This window comes from Perna viridis, chromosome 6 (genome assembly GCF_037379345.1).
Source record: "Perna viridis isolate PV_CMFRI_1.1 ecotype Kerala chromosome 6, ASM3737934v1, whole genome shotgun sequence".
Taxonomy (NCBI): domain Eukaryota; kingdom Metazoa; phylum Mollusca; class Bivalvia; order Mytilida; family Mytilidae; genus Perna; species Perna viridis.
The window spans coordinates 21,555,023-21,576,966 of record NC_142450.1 but is presented as its reverse complement, the minus strand read 5'-3'; the positions used below and the strand labels follow the sequence as shown (position 1 = coordinate 21,576,966).

Here is a 21,944-nt window from a genome sequence, read left to right as displayed (position 1 = left end):
CCTGCTTGCAATGTAGCTCTTTTTACAACCTCTGTCAATGCAGCTTTGGACGGTGGGATAGCATTATATGGCTTTTACTTTCATGCAAAAATAGCAAGAGTCGTTTGTGGCTGTCATACATAATTACGACGAATGATTCAATAATACTGACACAATGCGAACCAATTTTGCCAATTAGAGACTCAATCAATGGAGCATCTCCATTGCACCAGGAAAGACATTCCAGGCGTGCCAACATGACTTTTGCACATTCCCAACAAAGGCAAAAACGGTATCACAGCCTTTATAAGCGTAGAGAAAAAACGTAGGACTCTTGCCTTCGATCAAAGAGTTCTATCGATATCGTGAAAAAGAATCCATCTGAAATATTTCCCCTCTCTGAATGCAAAAGTAGCTCAACATCCAACTGGACAAACACCGATAACATCAGAAATACTATCGCTACCATTAACAGCTGCGCCCTTCGCATGCAAGAACATTCGACAGTCTGGTTCTTCATAGTTGCAACGGAGAAATTTGTGATACATCGTTTTCACTATTGGAAAGAACATACTCAACTTTTGTCCCAAAAATTGTATATCTGTACCATTACGATACCGGAAATCATTTGAATAATGACATTATCCGAATTTAACTTGACTTACAGACCTCTCTTGAGGAAATGGAAGACTGGTTTTGACCGCCATTTTTAAAAGTTGGCGGCCGTCTTTACAAATGCAAAATCGAGCTGGCTCACGCTTTTATTTCAACAAGCATATAATAAGGTATAACGGTGCAAAATTTGGTGCTTGTATCATAATTTGAAATATTTTGCTGAAATTCTGAGGTTATCCGCTCCACTAAAAGGTTGCAATTTGGAGTCGAATATCTCTGTCTGTGAAAACCGGATTCAAAGAGCACACAATAATTTCTTTCCGAATAATTCCATTAAGGGCAGTTGATAAATTCATGGTTGAAAGAATGTACTTTATAGACTGTATTTCCGTAAAGAAATACTTCAGCAAGTCAGTCAGATGAAGACAATCGGTACGAAGTTGTCAAAATATGTGTTCGAACGGAACAAAAATACGACGACAATTTGGCAACTTCCTTACAACTCGTGCTAGTTCATTAGGCAGACGTTGCCACCTCCCGTCAATAACACATGCAAATATTTCTTGAGAATTCCATACGTTTCGCTTCTGTTTTGAATATGTAAAGCCCAAGCCTCCAGAAAAAGTGAATATAATAAATAGAAATAGAATAATTTTCCTGGCCATTTTATCAATGGCTTGAAGACAACAATATTAGTTTGTGAAATGAATATGTCCAATTTCTTATTATATATACATTGTATATAGAAATACTGGTATTTCAAACAAAAGCGATACTCATAATTATTTCTTTTAATTTTTTGAGTTAATGACAAATGTCCATACATGTGAGACTACAATGTATAATGTTGTATAATTTTTGATGTAAAAATGAGATGATACCAAATGAAATTCACAACGCTATCATTATGACCTTTTATTTGATTCGAGTTTTATAATGATATAACATTTAGTAATATTAACCATATAAATTTTGGAGGAGTTTTTTTCAGACAAACGTTTAGATGTAGAATTTCATAGAAAAGGTATCTATTATATTGCAATTTGTCTTGTTTTTGTTTGCGTCGTAACTTCCCTTGCATTCTTCAAAAACAGGATGTGGGTAATTACAGCTTTTAATAGCCTGGCTCTACAATTCACCATCACGAACGCAGGACAACCGTTGAATTTTTTTGAAAGTTATATGTACTACATTTCTTAGTTGAGTTCATTTTCATTTACGTTTAGCAAAACGACAACTGAAGAGGCAAGAATTTGAACCATTCTTTTTTCTTGGAAAAGAATACACGAGTTGATGCTTGTATAATTAGGCAATTTTGATACATCACGAATTGATTATGTATTTCGCCGATGGGAAACTACTACACTAACGGGTGTAATTTCATGGTATGATAAAGAGCTTGCAGCATGATCCGACCGCAGCATGCCGAACCCAGTTTACTTGGTTCAAGTGTGGAATTTAATAGGGACTTTCTATTTATTATGGGCACAACAAAAGGTTTGGACACAATATAGCAAAAAATTTTAAATAAAAAAAAAATAAATTCGAAATCGAACAACAAAATAAACAAGGGACTCTCCAGAGCTTGAATCGCTCAACTAATTTAATATCTTTAAAGTTGAATACATGCAAAAACTAAACATGGTTAACACCTTTGACCAAATTTGCACAGATGATATTTGTCACTTTTGCTAAAAAAAAAATAATCATCATTCTATTTGTATGTTAACCTATTAACAGGCTGAAAGTGCAAAATATTATTAAAATGCAATCAACAGAATTTCCGTTTCCACTAATCCTAGATCTTAAACAACTGATGTTGTTTGGATACAATATAGCACAAAATTTGGTATTTGATTTTAAATATTCGAAATCGGACCAAAATAAACAAAAGACTCTCAAAAGCCTGAATTGCTCACCTAGTTTAAAACTTTTAAAAAGAATACATGCAAAAACTAAAAATCATGGTTAAATACTTTTGACCAAATTTGCACAGATGATATTTGTTATGGTACTAATCACTTTTGCTGAAAAAAATTAATTATTATTACACAATTGATTTTTTTTTTTTTTTTTGCAATTTACATTAATCATCAATATACTTTTGTTTTATTAACAAAGGGCATAAACTGGGAAAATGGTCAGAATGACACTTCCTGGCACCAAAAATAGATATTGAAATACTGAACATTTCATCAATTTACATTAGTCATCAATCTGCTTTCTCTAAATAATAGGCAAAACAGATGAAAACGTAAAAAATTGACACTTTCCAAGGCCATAACTCCAAGAAGTGTCGACACATTTTCCGAAATTTGCACTAAAAACAGATATTGAAATACTGAATATTTTATCAATTCTAATTAATCATCAAACTGCTTTCCTTTCTAAATGATAGACAAAAATTGCCAAAAGAAGGTATAATCAGCAAAAAAGGAATAACAGATATAATTTTGGGAGTAGACAAGCCAAAGATTCATCAAATTCTGTTTAGCGGTTTCAGAGGAGAAGATTTTTAGTAACAGCGGCTATTTTTTTTTTTTTTTGACGGATCGAAAATCCGCACAAGACTATGCAAAATACCTAAGGAACATTAATACCAAATTTGGTTCCAATTGTTCAAGAAATGTCAGAGAAGATTTTTGTAAGAAAAAACGTTAAAAAGAGTATAAAACGTCGAAAAATGGGCAATAACTCCAAAAAAGCTTAACAAATTAAAACGAAAATTTGAATACAAATAGATCTCATCTTGCTGAATAATTTTACCCTAGTCAGAATTTGGCTTTACCCAACTGTTTTGGAGATATATGCTAACAATTTCTGTCTGACACCTTTGTTCTATTTTTTAGTAATGGCGGCCATGTTTTTCGACAGATCAAAAATCAGTTTTATACAGGAATATTCATACGAAGTTTGGTTCTAATTGGTCAAGAGTGTCAGAGGAAAGAGTTTTAATAAATTGATGACGACAGACGACGATGATGCCATGTTAGCTATTGCCATCACTTGGCGTCCGTCGTTTTCGTCGTCCGTCGTCGTCGTTATACAAAAAAACTCTTCTCCTCTGAAACTACTTGACTAATTAGAACCAAATTTGGTACGAATGTTCCTTGGGGTATCCTGCATAGAACTGATGTGAGGATTTTTGATTCGTCAAAAAACATGGCCACTGTTACTAAAAATAGAACATAGGGGTCAGACAGTAGTTTTTCGCATATATCTCCTAAACTGTTAGGTTTATCCAAATTCTTTCAATAGCTAAAATGATCCATATTATTAGGACTACAAAAATCTTCAGACTCCTTGTAAGAGTTATTGCCCTTGTGAGGGGAAAAATGACTTTATTTTTGATAGTTTTCAGTCAATATCTTGAAAACTATGATAGATTAAAAGAAACTTTCAATTGTTGAAAAGATCTTGTGATAGTCCTACCAAAGACTTCTTTAGTCAAAATTGTTGGGAAACTTTTTATTTAATTTATTGCCTTTGAAAGGCAAAATTCAAGAAGGTGGGCGATTCAGGCTCCTGGGAGCCTCTTGTTTTTGGGTGAGGCCAAATTTTATACCCCTTCAACCCCTTAACGGTAAATGACACACCTACATTGTAAAAAAAATCAAAACAGAATTCAAAAGAAAAAGAATTGACATTTGAATCATAAAATTCGGATCAAAAATACGCTTTTCCTATCAATTCTGATGAAGGGTTACTGAACTGATTTACTCTTGGAAAAAGTCAAAAGGAATAGACGAAAAGAAAGTCCGTATAACAAATAGCACTATCAAGGCAAAAACTGGAAACAACTGCCTTGGTCCTTAGTTGGTACAGGCATTTCTCACGGAACTTGTGGGTTAAACCATATAATGCACTAAAAATCTCGCTTCCATGACAGTTATTTGTTTCCGGTATATAACAAAAAAAGGCAAAATAAAATTGTCACTGGGCAAAGTGTGTAAAAGAGTAATCAAGGTACCAAAGGTTATAGCGGTAATCAAAAGAATGTAATCCAGGGACAAAGACCAGACATGGAAAACAGAAATACACAACAAAGAACATAAAGTAACTAAAATCATACATACAAAGTAACAAAAGCAAATGAGCAACTCGGACTCCACTTGAAACTGGGAGCATGGACCAGGTGCACCGGTAGGGAATCAGTAAGCAGCTATTCATTTTGAACGGGGTAAAATTTGGTTTCTTTCTTAAGTGAACAGTAAAACCATTGATTTTGACAACAATATTTGTATTCTTTGCATTTGAAAATGATATAAACAATATTACATTGGAACCAAAAATATAAGGGATAACATTTACTATTTGTCATCCATATCATAGGAACTGCCTGGTTTCTACACGGGCTTAAAACTTGGTTTCTTAATAGATGAATTTACAGATTTTCAATCGAACTGCATTAGATGTACCTTAAATTTCTTTTAACAAAAGCTAGTGGGCTTATTTTTTTTTATTTTTTTTTATTTATTTTTTTTTTGGAGGAGAGAGGTGTCGTCCATTTGGGACTTAAATATTTCATGAATAGTGGTTAAGTAATTTTTTTCTAAATAAAACAGTCAAAAGGGGAATCCAGGGGAACCAAGATTTAAACAGTAATCACAAGAAGATAATCCAAGGATAAGGACTACACAGGGAGACTAGACAGGTAAAATAGGCACACACAACAAAGAACACGAAATAAACCAAAATAACATTAATAAAGAAACATAGTAAATAGACACCACAAAGAAAATGTGGATGGAAACTAAAGACAGATCAATGGACTAAATTATCAATAAACATCAACTTTTAAAAGTGGGCGGAGGTATACGATAATAATTTTTCAACGATTTTGATAGTATTAATTAATTTCAGGGAAAAAGGCTTTTCAGTGATTGGATTTTCTGCAAAATTACTAGAGGTAAATACACTGATTTCTTACTTGTCTAAGAGAAGAAATAAGAAAAATACATTACACGCATAAATAACTTAATACTTATATCTTATAAAATTTCTTTATTTATACATTTTAGTACAGCGTTTATAATAAACAATTAATTTCATTGGTTGATCAATTTGGTTTTTATTACTTTCTATTTGAATAAAATCACATTTTTATGAATAAGATAGTATAGGTATAAAATGCTTCTATCCATTAATTAAAAAATATCTTCAGTAATTGTGTAATAAATAGGTCCACATTTTGTACACAAACCTATAAATACATATAACTATAAATACATAATGAATTTTATTGAAATAAAAAAAGATTCACAAGTAACATCTTATATTTGAATGTGTCTACTATTTCAAACTAGCAGTGCAAAAAAATATTAATGATAGCACTTTAAGGAATGAAATATCTATATGCTGGTATTAAAGCATCAATATCAGCACTGCAAATACAAATAGCATTAACTGTATACAGTGTTGGGGAAACCATTATGGCAAATATGAAAAATTACATTAAAAAAGGCCATTAAAATTCTTCCAACCATATGCTTGATTGCAGAATAACAGTCAATATATTATAAGTAATTTTATATATGATCAGGAGTTCATAGTTTCAGCCAGGGCCAGATCCAAACACTTTAAAAAGTGGATGCCAGTCAAGGTTCCTCAAAAAAGGGGGTGCTAGGACATTATATGCTATTCTTTGTCAATTTTACACATGAAAATGACAAATTTTCCAATAAAAAGGGTGGTGACAATCCCCTGCAACCCCTCTGGATCCCCCACTGCCAGCTTTCTAACTACTGTGAATTTTTAAATTATTGTAAACAAACTTTTTTTCAAAAGCGATTCATTTTTGTTAACTTCATGATCAAGAAAAAAATGCAATAATAAATCCCTGAAATTTTGCCTTTTTATTATAGAATATGGTAAAGTTAAACAGAGTTTCCCTTCTGAAAAGAAATGGGATCAATCAAATAAATAGCCTGAAACATGAAAATAAAGATGGTTTACTGAAAAAGCAATTTCATTTTGTTTCTATGAAAAGGTGCAAGTGGATTATAATCAAAATACTTAACCTTGTAGCAGTCTATCTAAAATTCAGATGGAATGTGATTCATGCATGTCAAAAACCCAATGAAATCAGTTTTAATTCTTGTTCAGAAACAGTTACTGGTCACATGACTTGTCTCAGTTTTTCATTTGGTTGTTGCCCTTTTGAGATAAAAATCATATGTGCATGAAATTTGCACTTTGCAAGAATTATTGTTCTTGATTTTGTTTCATTTGGTTGATTTTAGTGGGAGATGAATGTATGATTTTCTAAAAAGTGCAGATCTGAATGCAGAAATGATTATCGTTCTGTGAAAGTAGAGCATATGTAGACTGAAATGGCATCATTTGTTTGGTGAATCACTTTACCACTGGCATTGTCTGAAATTTATGTGGACTGGCACTAAAATATTTCATGTACTGTTGTGTACTATTGTTCATACAGTAAAAATCAATATTTTATTCAGAAATAAAAAGGCAAATCACAAGGATTTCTGAACCTACAGTAGCTGGAAAGGAGGAGGTCAAGAAAATATTTTGGAAGGCAGCAAACTTTATGGAAACCTAAACTGGATTTCAGCCTAAAATTTGCAAAAGTTAAAATCACTGCATTTGACAATTACATATGTGTAGGTTATTTATATATATAAAAAAATATGAAATATCTTACAGTACAAAAAATGATATGAATAGCCATCAACAGAAATAACTTGATTCATTCAAGGAATATGACACAGAAAGCCATTAAAATTATATACATATAAAAATACAAAGATGAAGGCCATCAAGAGAGACATGTTTAAGCACCAATGATACCTCCCTTAAGTGGTTGTACCATACAAATGTTAAACTCCAACTACACCTGCTAGGAGTCCCTTTCTGAAATTGTCTTTTTTATCTTTTTTTATTTTCATACCTCTTCGTGATAATGTGAGACAGTTCTCAAAGCAAAAAATGGAATCATGGTCACAATGTCAGGGCTTCATTATCAACTAGTGATCGTGGATGCACTGTATAACTTGTATAACTATGTTCAGTTATAACCCAACCGGCGACAACCATTTTCATCCATTATAAATTGAAATGTTTTAAAACAGCCAATCAAAACTTCCTTATCCTCTAAATGCCTGAACAGGCACAATGAATAAATATAGTTGGTTCATGTAGAATGTATTTGTCAGAAGAAATATATCTGGAAAAATTTCAATTTTGTTTACTACTGCTTCAAAGGTGTCCATATTAGAATATTTGAGCTTTCCCATAAATGTAACATTCAGATTGGTCAGTATTTAAGTATGAATTTATCAGGCATACAATTTACTGGTAGTTGTCCATAATACATTATATCTGTATCAATAACAGACCGAAAATTCTAAAAAAAAAACTACATCCATTTCTGCATTTTTTTTTCAAATCAACATAAAATACAAGATCATATAAAAGATAAATAATATCACAAAACATTTTACAATATCAAAAACATACGGTTAACATATTGACTTCCACGGTTCCTAATTTTAATGAAATGTCCAGTGAACACAGTTTTAAAAAGGTTAATGGTTAATAGTTTTGAGAGTCAATTGCCTTGGTACAATTTTTTGCTCTCATCTGTTCAACATGAAAATAGCAAAAATTGGTGAAGCACAAAAATTAATATGTTCACAGTATACAATGTATCTAAAATCATATTTGTTAGAAACTCAAGCTGTTCAAATGAACATTAGATAAATAATTTCTCCACTGATATCATATAAAAAGTAAAAGTGACATTAATGACATTATTACTTACTTTTCTAGTACCATAAATCCATAATAAACTTAACATATTGACTTGAATGCTGAACTTTATGGTGATACTGATTCTTCACAAAATTAGCCCTTTCACACTTATTTTAAGTCCATAGGTTGATTCAAAGGGAAAAGGGCTGAAGGGACTGGTCCCCCTCTTATGCTGAAAACCATTAAAGCTAAAACCTTAGGACCAATCAGAAGATTTTTTACATTTTCTAGTTCAACTACTGAAGATTAATATTAAATTTTCCCCCATTACTGATATATTAAAAATAATAACATCAAACCATTCTGTACTAGTATAATATGCATATTGGTAATATGGGAACATAGGCATAATTATGTCATTTTAAGAGTTGGCTCCCATTTACAACACCATTCTAATAAAAGCTAAATGGAAATGGAGAACTTCATTAAATTTCCTGACAGAAAGTAACAAATTATGCTGTGAAAAAAATTCATAATGGGCAACTACACAGTCAATGTTTAATTAAGACCTATTGAAAATTACAAGAAAATAAAAACCTGATCTTGCCCATTGCTGCATATAAAATACAGTCATAAATAGCAGTCAAAGGGAGGTAATTCCACTTCTCAAAAAGACAAAATAATGATGGAATGTTATCTGAGTAAAAAAGGAACTCCTCTGATCATCTGTTTTACAAATCAAGTATCAATTGACATTTCTGTCCATAAAAAAGAAACCCTTAACAAGTCACAAACCAAATTTTAAAAAAAGGTCTTAACCTCTCTTAAAGAGTCAGTGTACACAAATAATAATACAAAATAAAAAAACCTTTAGCAGGTGCCAAATCAAATGAAAAGCGTACTGGGCATACACCCTCCCCCTAAAAATGGGAATTTTTTTTGCATAAAATCTTGACTTTTTACAAATTCTATCCTGAAAAATGTCTTGCCTTACTTTGCTCTGAGTCAAATTCTATTTTATGCCCCCTAACCAGAAATCCTGGATAGACCCTGCCTATGTTGTGCTCACCTAAACCACTGACCTTTTATAAGGTCATGCGAAATTGATACCAATATATTATATAAAGGAAGGTTAAAACGTTGTTTTGAAATACATGTACAAATTACCATGGGTATGTAAATACATTGTAAAATCTTTCTTGTTATTTATCATCAATATTGAGTGACAAAGCAACATACCCTTCCTCTGCCAAAAAAAAAAAAAACATTTGACAAAGCAACATACCCTTCCTCTACAAAAAAAAAAAAAAAAACATTTTTATTTCTAAAATAAGTTTGTATCATAAAAAACTAAAATTTTCTCAACTAACAAGTTTTTTTTTCTATAAATATTCGTGGACTCCAGTGTTTCAATATATCAGCATTTTCAGAAATATAGTTCATATTTCCTGACGATGATTCAAAAGGTGAAAGTTCAAAACTTTAAGAGATGAATCTTTAAACATCAAGTATAAGGTTCAGAATGAACCACACCTCTCATTCACCATGACTTGTTGACTTTCAATGAACTTCTGACATACAAAACTAAGAGTTTATCCTTGACATGTTGTTCAAAAGTTCTGATTTGAACCTCTAAATGACTTATGAATGCATCCATAGCTTGATCTCTATACAGTGATATTGTCTTTGATGTCTAGATAACAAACATGCACCACATTGATAATACCATCTAATCATTAACAAACATACATGGTTATGCATAGATTTTGACACCAAATGGAATGTTTCCTTACTGCTGTAACTCAACATAATTAGCTGGAAATAGTCCATTTTTCCCTCTGCAATCACCTCGCCACCATCCATCATCAATCTGTCAAATGATAAAAAAATTTCAACCATTTATACTCAATTTCAAGGTAAACAAAAAATCAAAATTGGTAAAAATATATTAAAAAAAAACAATAAAATCTACAAAATACACTTCCCACATTTTTTTTCTAGCTTTGTGCCATGTTAAATCTCCCGAACAGCCTTTTAGGGACAACGAAATGTTAATAAATAAAAGGCCACCCTCTCTTACTGGTTTTCATGCACAATGGCCTGACAACCAAGAAATTAACTTTCATTGACCTTAATACAAAATTTTTTCAAGCCATGAAAAAAATAACTAGATTAAAGTACCTTCACAGTAAAAAGGCTTGTAGGTATCTTTCTCAGTTTATTTTCACCCCGTGCAGGTCCGGGTGTCAAAAGAATAGACCTGCAGCAGCAATAAGCTTATCGTAAAAAGCGACTAAATAGTGCTCAGAACCCTAGCCGGGGCCTAGGGCGCTCTGCCCACAGAGCAACTAGGATGTGTGCCCCAGGTGGTGGAATGGGGTACCCCTGGCATGTTACATACTGGGGTTGTCAGGCTATAAGACGGAAAACCTGACCGCAAACCATAGTGGTGCACCGTGTTGGGAAAGATGCCACGTTCCTCGCACGTTAAAGAACCCTACTGTGGTATTCTCCCAAAGTAGGAACCATAGGGCTCTGCCACAGGAAGCTAAATTGCCCGACCCTACCCACCTCTCCCTATTTCCAGTGGCAATCAAAATATGTCGACCCCATTGTCCTTGTGTCCCATCCCATTTTCATTTCATCATCAGTTCATGTTCATTTTATCATCAATTTCATGTTCATCGTCTGAAATATTGCTGCTTGGACATTAAACCCCAATAAACAAACAAACAAACAGTTTATTTTCAATCCCAAACTTTATTTATGAAAACATTACAAACCAAAGACCAATTTGTATTAAGTTTACTACTTCAGGGTACATTAAAATAATTTTGAGTTATGTGAATTTTCTATTTTGTGTTATTATGAAACTTATTATCCAGAAATAGCCAAGCCTCATATTATCTGGGTACACATACAAAGTTTTTGTTGATAGGTTTGTATTCTATACTCTATAAACAACAATATTCACAGCTTTTAAATGGAGTCAGAGACCCATTCTCATGAATTCACATGGTCATGTGATGAGAGTTACAACTCTGAATGTAAGGTAAGGGGTAAAAATTAGAAAATACAAGCTGGTAGCCCAAACTACGGTATATTTTTGTTGCATATTTACTATATGTTCAACTAAATTTTACCCATTAGTTTTTTAGCCCAGTTCAATATCTAGTAGTTATGGGTTATTGGGCAACTGCTAATTTTTACACCTGTAAGGTTTGGTAAAAACTTCAAAAGGAGTAGAGTCAGTAAAGTACATTTGAGATGATAAATTGTGTTATTTCATGCAATCTTTTGAACACAGGCCTACAAGTATTCGGAAACACCCTAAATCTGGTTGCCTGTTTACTGCATTAGGTGTTGCTCAAAATGAAAAAGGTATACAGGGGACAATATTAAGCTACCACACAAATAAACCAGTGGTTTATTCAACATCCTGTATTTGTATAATAAAAAGTCTTGTCAGAAAAAAAAACTGGATAAATGTCATTCTATGATCATTCTAAAAAAAAAAGGATCAAGTTGAGCATTAAATCAAAATATTTTCCAAATTCTGACATTTGTAATTGAATTATTGTTTTCAGGAAGTTGATGGAATGCAGACTTCAAGGAGAAATGTGAAAAGTAATTGAAACATTTAGCAAGATGAATAATGACAAGAATACATATAAACAGGTACATGTACTTACAAATTCTATGTTAGTAATAACATCATCAGGGTCAAATGTTAATTCATCTTCATCAGCTGAAAAAATAAAAAAAACCTGTTTTAAAGAAATTCCAGTTTCCAAGGGAAACTATTTCAATATTAGCTGATTGTTTTTTTTATTTTCAAACTTGTCCCACAGATTCCTGAACCATCTTTTGGTATAAATTTTATCAAAGTCTGAATAGAAATTCAAATGAAGGCATGAGCATGCTTACAAGGTGTGAAGAATCCACACAGGGACACAAAGCATTTATGCAAAAATACATTTCCAACCATGGTTTAAATTGAAAATATGAGTAACTGAGCCTGAAACCATCAATTAACAAAGCATTATTGTTAACAACCCTTTCAAGTTTAAAACAATTTGCTGTTGTGGTTTCAACAGAGTCGATCTTTGAAAATTTGCCTATATGAGGCTTAGACAGCCTCTAGATACCAACCTCTTCAATCAAGAGGAAATAAAAATAACTCATGTGTAGAAGTCCTCTATTTAGAATGCACTATATTGTTACATTTAGACGTACTGTTTCATACATAAAATTGATCCCATCTAATGTAGTAAAACTTAAAATGGAAACTTAAAATTCTGTGTATATTTTGATTAAATGTATAGTGTTGAGTATTTATACATGCACAAGAGTAATATATGTGATCGTAAACATGTGTAATTTGAATGAAGTAAGTTATCCAGAATGTTTCAGTGCCCTGCCATATCAGGTTCTCTTCTCAGCATGAGCTGGCTGATTTTCAAAATACCTAATTTCCTACAAATTTTAGGAACTAAAATTGCAATAAAATGAATTGAAAAAGAAGTTTAATTTTTACCCTTTTCTCACCTTCTCCATGCTTTCTTCCTGTGGTAGTGTCTAAGTGCCTGATATTTTACAGAACATAGTATTTGGCGGTTAAATTTTGAAGGCACCCCTGATTTGCACTAAAACTTACTGGCTTTTATGACAATATTCACTTATGCACCTATAAATTACTTAAATTTCCGCACATCCAGGATTAAAAACATAATTTTTTATGAAAAAACACTTAAAATTTCTATTTTGTCTGCCTGAGAACAGCTTTATTTCAATAAAATGAGAAAAAATTTTCAGTATGACAACCCTATAGTACTACTTTGAAAATAGAAGCATTTCTGCCAAGTTCACTTACCATGGGTTCAGTCTAAGCAGAGATAAAAATCACATCTTTGATAAGAGAAGTATAAAAATAGTTTGTTTTTTTTACTTCAAACAACTACCATTAATCATTTACTTTTTGGAAATTACAATCATATTAAAACATTATGTATATTTTTTTTTGTTTAGTCAACATGAAAACCCTCAGCTTAAATATGATACAAAAACTGAACTTAATTCCAACCATCTTACCAGCTTGGTAATCATATAAAGCAATAGCAGTTTTCCCATCTGATTGAGTTTCCACTACTGTTTGGGCCTCATTATAGGTTGTTTCTTCCTCTGGTTCAGGTCTGACTTGGACATCATCATAATCTACTTGTTCTTCCTCTTCAGCTTCCTGTGTGTCTGGAGGTGCAGCAACATCACCATATTCAGCTGGTTCAAAATCTTCCTGTGCACTGGTCCCTGAGTAGTCAGGGTTGGCAACCATCACAGTTTCCTCTTCCTGTTGGGCTTGCTCAGCAGCAGCTTGTTCTTCTTCCCATCTTTCCTTATTTCTCCTCTCCTTAAGAAAAAAAAATAACTCATTAAAAATTTTCTATGTGCATATACTTGTATTATTGAGTTATAAGAGGAGTACAAGTTTGCATCATAACTAATCTACACATCATTAGACCTACAATATACATGCAGAAAGAAACCATATATAACATTACAAATATGTATTTCCAAAAGCCTATTTTCCATGATCTAGGCTTGGATCATAAACATATTATTCTCCTTACATACACTAAAATTAAGATCAGAAATAACCTTTGACCCTAAAAGCACTACTGACAACCATGTGATTAAATTAAGCAGTCATTAATAAACTGCAATGCATATTTGTGACACAACTCAATATGTGGAATTTTTTAACACTGTCTACCTCTTCTTGTTTTCGCTGAATTTCAGCTTCTTTTTCTTCTCTTGCCCTTCGCCTGGCCCTTTCTTCCTCTGCTCGCTTCTTTGCCTCTTCCTCACCAGCTTTGGCCATATTTTCAAATTTGGATCTTAGATTTTTAGCACCTTCAGAACCTATAAAAGTATGCATATAGTTAATAGATATATGCTCTAATGGAAAAAAGGACAACATAAGACAAGGCCTATAATTGACCACTGCATCACTTGAAATTATACATTTAATATGGAATTTTTTTTATTGCTGTTAATGCCCAAATTTGGGAAATTTGTGAATGTTTCATCAAAAATGCAAAAATTGGGCACTTTTTGCAAAATTTATTTTCAATTTTTGAGTGTCTCCACCATTTTGGGGCCTAAAATTATTTATTACAATTTCTTCACACAACTTAGATAGGAGTTCAAATTGGATAAGACCTGGATCGTGCTCGCAAAGACCTTTAAAATATAACAAAATACACAGTGAAAAATGACATTTTTCCAATGTTGTAGTAATTGACAGATTTTTTGCCTTCCAGAAAATTGATTATTGAAGAAATAGTGAAAATTTTTATACCATTTAAAAATTTTTTGTCATTTGCTTCAAAATAATTTTGGAAAATAGGAGCCAAATATGGCCCTTATCATACCTTCTCCGTTGACTATAATGGGTGTTTTGATTCAGCAAAGAAATTAAATAAAATAAGATAAGAGTGAAGAAAACTGCCTACAAAATAATAATGAAAAGAAATATTCGTGACAACAATTAGTGACAACAAGCCTCAAATACTGCAAACTGCACAATAACCTCTTGTTGGCTGATACATATAGGTAAGCACAAGTTATTATATTTAATTTAGAGGATCACTCCAATTCAATAAGCTGGATTAAATGTTATTTTTAACAGTACTTGCATGGGTTTCAAACAATCTCCATTGACAGCTAGAGAGTTCTGAACCTGGTTTCATAAAACATCTGATATTGTGATTTTCATCAAATTCTTGAGGTTTTTCTCAAATCTTTATTTACAAACCATAAATTGTGTATATGGAAAATTTTGCCACAAAAATCTTTTTTGTCATTTCGAGGTTACCAAAAAAACACAAAAATTAAAAATGTAAAATATAAATTCCCTTTATCATGACTACAGATCAATTACAAATTTTCCTAAGTACTAGTATACCAATATATAAATATATAAAATAAAATACACATATTTTGACACCAAACCACAAAATTTTCTTTCCGCAAAAATTACTGATTATACAGTAATTGGTTGAAATTTGAGTCGAGAAGGAACTTTAGAAAAATCAGAACTTCTTTATGACACCTGGTGTCGGTTTCACAAAAAGTCGTAAGTGTGAAATTGATTGTAAATCATGACGTCACAATGCTAAATTACTTTATGACGTCATTACTTACGATCAACTTTACACTTACGACTTTTTGTGAAATCGATACCTGCCCATGAACCTATTCAGACTTTGCTTTTACTTCTTTTTGCAAAGTTCCCCCAAAAAACATGGAGATATACCATATTCTTAATACTTTTTACCCCAAAAATTTGCATACTTGAACTGGCTCTTGTCTTTTGATAAGATGTGGAAGCTCCTTGCATGTCATCATAACCACCTGCTGACTGAAAATTAGAAATATAAATACTAACTACTTTAACTTCAAAAAAATTATAATTTTTCAGGTGTTTCCTCAAAGAAGGGAGACAAATTGTCAAAGTGGTCTTATATTTTTAAGATTTTTTATACGCATACATTAGCACAGTGTCAATTTTATAACTCTTATATAATCAATTACCATATTTTCCAGACTATAAGTCGATGTGGAGTATAAGTCAAATTGCCTAATTTTGACAAAAATCGATGAAAAAGCTTAGATAAATCAAATTTGGCAGATAAGTTGAGGGTCAGAGATGTGCATTTATGGTAGGTGTCAGTGGAGATCCGAGTTGAGCGGTTTGTTTTCAACAGCATATTATTCCAGCAATATTACTAAATATAATATTTCTGAATTGAAATAATATTTGTGTTTTGGTTAAAGTTTACTTTGTCTGCAAGTTCAATTATTTTTATTGAATGGTGTGTCAATGGCTTTGAAGACTTAGATCATCAGGTGTACGAAATTGTAAATATGTCAAACGAGGGCACCCATGTGTGAAATAAGCGGGAAATTCATTTGACTGGTCATAATTATGAGTGGTAATTAATAAACAATATTACCTGGTATTATAAAATACAAACAAACAATAATTATTACCTGCAAATTTGGTTGTAATTAGCCATTTAGATAATACCTTAACTAATTGTAATTTGAGCCACATGCGAACGTGTTACGACATACTGTAAATGGGTATAAATCTGCATATTAAAGGACCGACAACTCAGAACACTCAATAATGTCTTTCCAGTTAATTAAGAGTTTTGTTAATGTATCTTCCAGAGTTTGTTAATGTATTTTAACGGTTTTCAAAGTTTTTATTAACATTGCCGTAGTTATTCATGAAGGATAGAGGCAATGATCAACAATATTTGAATTCAATCACCGGTTTGACTGTTTGAGTAACAGCTGTCATTGCTTGCAGTTCACCAAAAATTTTGAATTAAAGACATTAAAAGTGAACAAAGCAAATCTAATGAAATGCATTGAAGATGAACATTTTCTTTGAAATCCTTATATAAGTCAAAGTGGACAATAAGTCGAGGCTGACACTCTTCTGAAAAAAAATATCAACTTATAGTCCTGAAAATACGGTAAATATATGTTCTTATTGTTATCAATAGCAGTAAATGTTTGCAAACTAAGAAGAAAATGTTTACTTGATCTCGTCTGTCATCTTCAATGCCAAACTTGCCACCAAACCCTCGTTTAGAATCAGTCTGTGATGAATGTAAAGGTACCTTCTCATGGCTATCATATCCTGCAGCTGACTGATCAACTCTGTCAGACTGAACTCCATATTTCCCACCAAAACCTTTGGAATAATCTGCAAAGGAAAACACAAAAGACTGGTTCCAAAGTTATAGTCAGAGTGTAAGTTATAATCCACATTTAAGTTTTGACACTTTAAATATTTTACAGATAGGAGACTACCATCTCTGGACAACATCCTTGTGAAAAGTTTGATAAAGGGTAGTTTTAGTAGTTCTTATCATTTCTCTTGTTGTTTTCTCTCTCTAATCTTTGATTGTGCTATACTGTATATTGGCCAGTTAATACAAAAAAACTTTTATCAGTACATCTTTTTTTACTAAAGTAAATGTTCAACAGATTCATACATTATTCTTTTATTTGGCTATGATATGCCTCACAAAGAAAATTACTTGGTTTCCAGGCCCTCCCCTGTCTCTCATTTTTTCTGTATGTAAAAAATTAAAAAGCATCTACATCACCTTGTTAGGCAATGAAGCTGTGAAAACAAATGTCTCTCTCCATCATTGCTTTTCATGAATAATGTCCAGAAAACTTAGAAATTTAACTTTGGAAGGCCTTACATAGTTATCAGGTACATGCATTAGACAGCTGGGTCCCTATTTTATATTTACCTGTTTGAGACTCATGCTTTCCTAACTTCTCCTGATGATCAAATCCCACTGCAGATTTATCCATGTGATCTGACTGAACACCATATTTACCACCAAAACCTTTAGAGTAATCTGTAAAGTTCAAGATCATATTTGCTTTTCGAACAATATAAAGGGAAATGGTGAAAATATCCAGAACTGATTCATTAATATACTCTTACATACACTTTCTTACAATTTAAGATTTTGTACAGCAAGAAAAAATGAAACTTTACAAAATAATTATTGAAATACATATGATAAAAAAATAATTTTCACCTGAAAATGATAATTTATAACTTTATACTTCCCAAATTGAAGACAGGGTTGGGAGGGGCAGGAAGAAGGGGAGAGGTAGTAAAACAATATAAATATCTGAAAGTAAAAAAAAAAACATGCTAATTGTTTTTGTCCTTTAAAATTAAATTAAAATTTTGTCCTACAAAATACAGTGAACAAAACAAAATATAATTATTCTGATGATAACATATCAGTATACCATTTACAGCAAACGCATTAATTTTTAACTTTTTCTTCTTTCACCATGGATTGATAAGCTCGGAAAATAGTACCAGGCGAAATTGATTTTTAACACAATGTAACACTTATCTGGGAAAATTGATACCTCCAAATGTGGTCACTCAAAAAAAAATTGGGAAATTAATACATTTACAGTAATTTCAAATTTTCAAAGCAAAAGAAGGGATATTTAAGAAATGTTGGTGCAATCTACATTTGATCAAACTTGAACTGCATTTTATAATGTTCAGTATATATCTAGTCTTCTATACATACATTTACAAAACAAATAGGAGCAAACTTTAAAAGCTGCACATGCACTATAGAGGCAGTATCAGTCTTTTTAAGAATCATGCAAATTCTATAAAATGTGATACACCTAAAAAAAAAAGGCTACATATTTTTATATTTGTTATTAAGTTGCTTCATAGGTTTATATGATGAAATGTATAACTATTCATTCTAATCTGTCTACTCTAAGAATATAATTCATATGGAAAATTCAATAGTATTTATTGTATTTTAGCGTCATTTACAGAGTTATCTCCATGAATTTTGAATTCTACAGTACATTCTACATAATTGTTATCTCCTATGCACAAGAGTTATATGAAAAACCACAAGTTACTTTCTGTTTACCATGGCATTTTAAACAAAATACCAAAAATAAAAATATGTAGGCTTACCAACCATGAATCACATTTGCAGGATTCTTACTTAGACTGGTACTTAATAACATATAATTCATGTATTGGCTGGATTTCCATGAATTCTACATAAACAGCTTCAAATTTTATTTGCTTGATCCAGGTGAAAATCTTGTAGCAAAATTTAGCCTTTGTAGAATGATTCTTATCATTTAGATGAAGTATTTTATTTGTATACGTAAGTATACTGTCGACATATAAAGACAATAACAGTGAATTGACTTGAAATAAAAATAATAAACAGATGAAGCCTATATTAAGGGTAAAATGCCAAGCGTTTTTTACAAGTCAAGCCAAATTTGTATATTGTTTTCATTTCTAGTCAAATATACTGTTATTGTTTTTATACTACAATCCTTGTAACATTTTAAATCGTTTGTTTTTTATACGACATGTTTACTGCATTTCTTCCCCACTAGTGGCCCCCGATAGTGATGATAAGATAATCTGGTAGTTCACGAAGGGTAGAAAAGTAGGCAGAGCCTAAATTTTATACACTGTAATGTCAACATGCAAGAAATAATGGAAAAATTATCAAACTTCTCCATAATAGGAGGTGCACACCTGCGACATGTATATAATAACTGTGCAATGTTAGGCACAAATGTACTTTTCACATCATGAAGTGATGAAAAATAGCTAAGTTCAACATTTTAAAAATGTATAACAAAATTAATTTAACTCCTTCATAATAGGAGGTGCACATCTTTAACATATACTAGTATGTAGTCACTGTGCATGCTTTGAATAATATTGGTTTCATACTTTTTGAATCACAAAGTACAGTGTAGATACCTCAGTGTGATGGCCGAGTCGACGGGCTAATAGACCTATTTTCACCATTGGTGAGGCAGGTAAAAAATGTATTGCCCCTAATTTTTCTATGTATTCTATATGTATATTTATACAAGTGAGAATTGAAAGTATTTTATTATCTCAAAAAATAACTAACTTCGAACTATCATATGTAAAGACTTTGAAAAAATCAAAATGGGGCAAAATGTGTATAAGGCGTGGCACATGACAGAAAAATATACAGAGATTTTTTGACATTAACCAAATATTTATATCTGATATCCTCCAGAAATAACCATCAGTGTTTGTAAAATTTGCCGATCATATCATCATGTCTAATGCTGGTATAAGTATTGTGAAAGTACTATTGTTCATGAGGTACCAATTTTCATGGTTTATATTGATAGGCTAAACCACGAAATTTGGTTATTAAGGAAAATGAAATTTCCATTGATGTGTATACTGAAAATCTCAAAAACACAAATTCAGGAATCCACCAATCTGCGTTTGTTTCTTTCCTAATCCAGTAAAAAATTGGTATCCATGAATTAAAATACTTTCACAGTATTTGGCGTATAAAGGGGACACATGTACATATGTACAATAAACACATGCACTATAGTACACTACAAACTAAATTCTACATGTTAGTACATGTACTGCAAAAAAAAAATCAACAACAAAAATCAAAACAATGCACACATAGCATGATTCACTACTACAAAAAATCACAACACACAATACCACAAAAAAAAATCCATGCAGTTAAAACACTACAACACATACAACCCAATACCTTTTTGAGATTCATGTTTTTGTAATTTTTCCTGGTAATCCCAGCCGACTGCTGATTTATCTTGTCTGTCAGCCTGTACCCCAAATTTACCCCCAAATCCTTTAGAATAATCTGTAATCCAGGCAGGAAATAAAAAATAAAACATACCAGCAGATCCAGGAATTTAGTGAAAAATTGTTGCATGAAAACATCTTCAAACTATTTTGATTGATTGTATGTTGCTTTATGTCCTATGTCAGATATTTAAAGCATTTCTGGGAGAGAATAGTTGATCAACTGAACAGGCCTTACTTTATACTAGTCTGAGACGCCAAGCTGGGTTTTTCATGTGCTAGCTCACAGAAGCCTTAGGCCTGTCAAACCACTTGGACTCATAAATTAGACCCAAGCCCAGAAGTCATCACTCTATCTCTTTTGTGTTATATGCTTGGCAGAGAAGCAGTGACTACTAATTTCAAAGAATTTGATATAATTCAGCCAGCAATTCTACCAAAGACCTCCCATACTTGAGGCAATCACACTTTCAGAATACCATTGAAGCAGTTTGATTTATTTAGAGCATTTAAATAGAAATTGTATTTAAAAGATGATTGAGGTCATTTAAGAATGTATATAGATAGTATTCTTTAATAATAAAATGAGAAAATTTACAGTCCTGAGAAATACAGTTCAAATCAATAAAGGATTATGAATTCAGTTAATCCTTGCAACCACTTGACTTTTAGCAAGAAAAACAATTTTTTGTTTATATAAGTTATCTTTCTTCGCCTTGTTTGTTCCTTGTACATTTTTTAAGTTCATAAACACCGTGACACTCGTTATAGAGGAAAGTGGCCATTTGGCTATCAGGAGTTTCAGTGAGCGTGTAAAATAGGATTTTACTTTCAGGTTCTCTTTCTAAGGGGGTGCAACTACAATTGACCTTTTCCTATGGAAATCACTAATTTTTGTCAATAGAGGGGTTTCCTTACCTTCTTTTGGTGGAAATAAAGAAAAAACATTTCAGATTTGTGAAAATAAAAACAATAGATAGAAATTGTGTTTAAAAGACAATTGAGGTTACTTTAGAATGTGTATAGATAGTATTCTTTAATAATGAAATGAGAAAATTTACATTCCTGAGAAATACAGTTCAAATCAGTAAACGATTATAAATTCAGTTAATCCCTGCAACCACTTGACTTTTAGAAATTTTTTGTTTATATAAGTTATCCTTCTTAGCCTTGTTTGTTCCCTGTGCATTTTTTAAGTTCATAAACACCGTGACACTCATTATAGAGGAAAGTGGCTGAAATCCTGATAATACAGATAAAATCAGTGAAGGATTATGAATTTAGTTAATACCTGCAACCAGTTCATGCACTTGGCTTATCATGCTTATGTACTCTGCCAAATTTTGTATTTTTACTTCAAACATTTATCTCAATCCCATTTTACAAAAGATGTGAGAACTTCATATTCATC

At 31.9% G+C, this 21,944-nt stretch overlaps 1 protein-coding gene across 11 annotated transcripts in view; it reads right to left on the bottom strand.

The window, feature by feature from the left end:
- Window positions 1–5,583: 5,583 nt before the first annotated feature.
- The window catches only part of LOC148614058 (src substrate cortactin-like), a 30,673-nt gene continuing 14,312 nt past the window's right edge, over window positions 5,584–21,944 (bottom strand). For 6 of the 11 annotated variants that reach the window (XM_088587870.1, XM_088587874.1, XM_088587867.1 and 3 more), the window contains 7 exons: window positions 17,646–17,756; window positions 16,920–17,086; window positions 15,661–15,727; window positions 14,078–14,226; window positions 13,399–13,714; window positions 12,000–12,055; window positions 5,584–10,177 (listed from right to left, as the gene is read on the bottom strand). In XM_088587870.1, coding sequence (XP_088443996.1) covers window positions 10,097–10,177; window positions 12,000–12,055; window positions 13,399–13,714; window positions 14,078–14,226; window positions 15,661–15,727; window positions 16,920–17,086; window positions 17,646–17,756 — 947 coding nt within the window. In that variant the 3' untranslated portion in view covers window positions 5,584–10,096. Of the gene's footprint in view, window positions 10,178–11,999; window positions 12,056–13,398; window positions 13,715–14,077; window positions 14,227–15,660; window positions 15,728–16,919; window positions 17,087–17,645; window positions 17,757–20,480; window positions 20,592–21,944 lie in introns of all 11 variants that reach the window. The other 5 variants (XM_088587866.1, XM_088587871.1, XM_088587865.1 and 2 more) reach the window with 1 other exon arrangement.